This window comes from Trypanosoma conorhini (genome assembly GCF_003719485.1).
Source record: "Trypanosoma conorhini strain 025E chromosome Unknown Tco_14.4_contig_00602, whole genome shotgun sequence".
NCBI lineage: Eukaryota > Euglenozoa > Kinetoplastea > Trypanosomatida > Trypanosomatidae > Trypanosoma > Trypanosoma conorhini.
In genome coordinates this window covers 6170-9609 of record NW_021704689.1, presented here as the reverse complement: position 1 = coordinate 9609, position 3440 = coordinate 6170, and the positions used below count along the sequence as shown (strand labels likewise).

The 3440-nt window shown below is 60.3% G+C and overlaps 2 protein-coding genes across 2 annotated transcripts in view, besides 4 other annotated features; one reads left to right on the top strand and one right to left on the bottom strand.

Moving 5' to 3' along the window:
* Positions 1-39, bottom strand: part of Tco025E_07610 (uncharacterized protein) — a gene marked incomplete at both ends in the record, with an annotated part of 393 nt that extends 354 nt beyond the window's left edge. The window contains one exon of the mRNA XM_029374473.1: positions 1-39. This exon is cut by the window's left edge and continues 354 nt beyond it. Coding sequence (XP_029225431.1) covers positions 1-39 — 39 coding nt within the window.
* A 143-nt stretch (positions 40-182) lies between these two features.
* Positions 183-207: a microsatellite.
* Positions 208-939: 732 nt separating this feature from the next.
* Positions 940-973: a microsatellite.
* A 2-nt stretch (positions 974-975) lies between these two features.
* Tco025E_07609 (pyruvate transporter 0) lies at positions 976-2790 on the top strand (the record flags this gene model as incomplete). The annotated part of the gene is made up of 1 exon (XM_029374472.1): positions 976-2790. One exon carries the CDS (start codon positions 976-978, stop codon positions 2788-2790), a length of 1815 nt encoding a protein of 604 aa, XP_029225430.1.
* A 145-nt stretch (positions 2791-2935) lies between these two features.
* Positions 2936-2967: a microsatellite.
* A 224-nt stretch (positions 2968-3191) lies between these two features.
* Positions 3192-3216: a microsatellite.
* Between the last annotated feature and the right edge of the window lie 224 nt (positions 3217-3440).

Here is a 3440-nt window from a genome sequence, read left to right as displayed (position 1 = left end):
GGCATCATTGGAAGTAAAAAGGAAAAAATGGCGCCCCATAAGGACCTAAAATAGCGCCATCCAAAGAAAGACGGAAATTATAACTGCGGCCGCCCCGCGTTTTTTTTTTTGTGCGTGTGTGTTGGTAGTCGTGCAAGAGGCGCGGACTACGACCGCTGTGGGCGGAGGCTTCGCCTTTTAAGTTATTTCTTTATTTATTTATTTTTTGTGTCGTGTGCGCCCCGCTCTTCCTCCACTCGGCCCGTGGGCGGCCGGCGTGGAGGGGGTGGCGCAGGTTATTTTTTTTTTGAAGTGTGTGACTGGAATTCGCGGTCCCACTGGTCGAAGCGGGTGCGTGAGGGTCCTGCCGGGCCCCCCTGTTTCTCGATTGGCCACTTGATGCTTCCAGCGACATTGCGAGAGGGGAGGGGCCTAACGACGGCCACTTGGTGCGTTCACGAAGGGAGCCGGGCTGGCGCGGGTTGGTCTGCGGGCCAGCCACTTTGCTGGGGGCCCGTCCGGGGCGGGAAGGTGCGTCCGCCAGGCCGAACTGCGGTCGCCTTGTTTTGCCCTTTCCCGCTGCGGGGGGAGGGGCGGGGGGCCGCCGCCAGGCGGATACTCCTCGCGGATGCGCGCGGCCGTGAAGTGGCTGTTGCCCCGCCCCCGTGGGGGAAGTCCGCCCATTGCTGTGCTCACTTTTGTGCCGGCGGCCAGGTCCCGAGGGGGCCACCTAACATCTTCGCCTTTTAACGACGGTGCGGGCGTGGAAAGAAATGGATTTGTCTCCCCCTCGCCCCCGGAGACAGCTGCGTGCGCTCACCCGCATAAGAAACGTAATAATTGACTTTGCCAGCACGACGGCACGCGATGCGTGGCCCCGGTGCATGCGCGTGGCTCCCCCGCCTTGCGCTTCTGAATTCGTGCCCCCTCCCCTCCCCTCCCCCTTTCTTGCCCCCCGTAGAACGCAAAAGCGAAGGCGAAGAAAAAGGAGAAGACATGGTGCGGCAGGTGGATGATCTGTTCCGCATGCGGATGCTGATGGCCGGCGTGTACGTTGGGCTCGGCATTTCTTCCACGTACGGGTTCAGCCTCTTCACGGATCATCTGAAGACGAAGTACGGGTATTCGCAAAGCGACATCACGACAATCAGCACCGTCGGCAACGTTGTTAACTTCCTCAGCTTTCATTCCGGGGCGCTCTTTGACTCCGTGGGCCCCACGGCTGTGCTCCCGTTCGCCGGCCTTTTTGGAGGCCTGGGTTTTATTCTGTTTGGACTGACCTTTGACGGCACGATAAAAACCTCGAGCGTGGCGCTGTTTTCCCTTTACCAGGGGCTCACCCACCTTGGCCTCCCGGTGATGGACGTTTGCTCCATGATGACGCTGATGGTGCAGTTCCCCTTGGACCGCGGCTACGTGGTGCTGATCATGAAGACCTTCAACGGGCTTGGCACCGCGGTGCTGATGGCGTACTTCAACGGCTGGTTCAGGGCGGCTGACTCGCATCGCTCGGAGGACAACCACTACTCCGGCTACGCGTACTTTGTGGGGGCGCAGATTATTTTTTGCGCCTGTCTCGGCGCTTACTGCACGCGGCTGCCGGTGTACTTTCCGTCCGCGTGGAGAAAGAGCCGTTTGAGCCCCGAGGAGGCCGCGGGGCGGGAGAAGACGCTTGACCTGTACATGAGCCAGCATGCCCCCTTGCGGCGTCTGAAGATCGGGTTTGCGCTTGTCGTCGCTATGCTGGTCTTTTCCGCCACGCAATCGATTGCGACGGCGTACGTGAAGACGTCCCACGCGGGGTACTTGGCGATCTCGATCGTGGCGCTGCTGCTGATGGCGTCGTTCTCCGCGATGGCGATGCCGCTCCAGTTCCTGGGCCGCTACACCCCCGTGCGTGCAACGCATATGCCGGGCATTGGCGAGGCGGACGCGGAGCCGATGCCGCAGCAGCCAAACGAAGCCGCGCGTGCGGATGATGCGGAAGAGAGCGACGCCCCCGCAGAAAGCAAGCCGCCAGCGAAGGTGTGGCCGCAGTACCAGGGCTCCTTCTGGGCCCACCTGCTCTCCTTCCACCTGTGGGCAATGTGGTTCGCGTGCTTTGGCATGTGGGGAACCGGCCCCGTGATGCAGATGAACGCCGCCCAGATCAGTCGCAGCACGAACTACGGCGAGTACAACAGTCGAACTCTGACGCTTTACATCGCCATCATTTCTGTGGGCACCGCTGTTGGGCGCATCTCTGTGGGATACTTCGACACGAAGCTGACTGCGTGGAATCGTTCAGGCAAGACAAACATTTTGACGACCATTGCGCTCCCCGTGGCTCCCCTGCTGTTTGCGCTGGCGTACCTCCTCTTTGGTGTGCTGCCTTCGGGCGCGTTGCTGCTGCCGTTTTTGCTTGGATCCTTCGGCAACGGCATTGGCTGGGGCGTCGGCGTCATTGTTGCCCGGATTATGTACGCCCGTGACATTGGCAAACACTACAGTTTCATGCGCACCTCCGCTGCCGTTGCGTCGATTGCGCTCAACCGCTTTCTGTTTGGAGGGATGTACGATGCGGAGGGGCGCAGGCGTGGCGAATTCCCATCATGCAACGCCCCTTCGTGTGTGCGGAAGCAGATGTTTATCCTGATGGCCGTCAATCTTTTCTCCACAGTCGTGGCGGTGGTGGTGCACCTGCGATTTTCGCGCTTCACCCAGGCGAAGCTGGCCGAACAGGCGGCTGCGGCAGCCCAGCAGCAATCTGAGAAGGATGAGCTCGAGGCACAGCCGGTAGAGCCGAGTGAAGGAATTCAGCTGCGTGCGTAGGGGCACGGCCCCAGCTCCTTTTTAAAACTCCCCACTCACTTTTTCCCCCGCTCTCTCCATTTTCAGTGAATTCGTTTTTTTTGCCCCGCCCGATGGCGCTGGCGCGAGTGCGAGGGCCTCTGTGGCCGGGAATATTCTCTTGCCCCCGCCGCCGCCGCCGCCGCCGCCGCCACCGCCACCGACTTCAGTGCCACGGCTGCGCTGCGCTGCGGGCGGGGCATCATTGGAAGTAAAAAGGAAAAAAATGGCGCCCCATAAGGACCTAAAATAGCGCCATCCAAAAAAAGACGGAAATTATAACTGCGGCCGCCCCGCGTTTTTTTTTTTCTGTGCGTGTGTGTTGGTAGTCGTGCAAGAGGCGCGGACTACGACCGCTGTGGGCGGAGGCTTCGCCTTTTAAGTTATTTCTTTATTTATTTATTTTTTGTGTCGTGTGCGCCCCGCTCTTCCTCCACTCGGCCCGTGGGCGGCCGGCGTGGAGGGGGTGGCGCAGGTTATTTTTTTTTTGAAGTGTGTGACTGGAATTCGCGGTCCCACTGGTCGAAGCGGGTGCGTGAGGGTCCTGCCGGGCCCCCCTGTTTCTCGATTGGCCACTTGATGCTTCCAGCGACATTGCGAGAGGGGAGGGGCCTAACGACGGCCACTTGGTG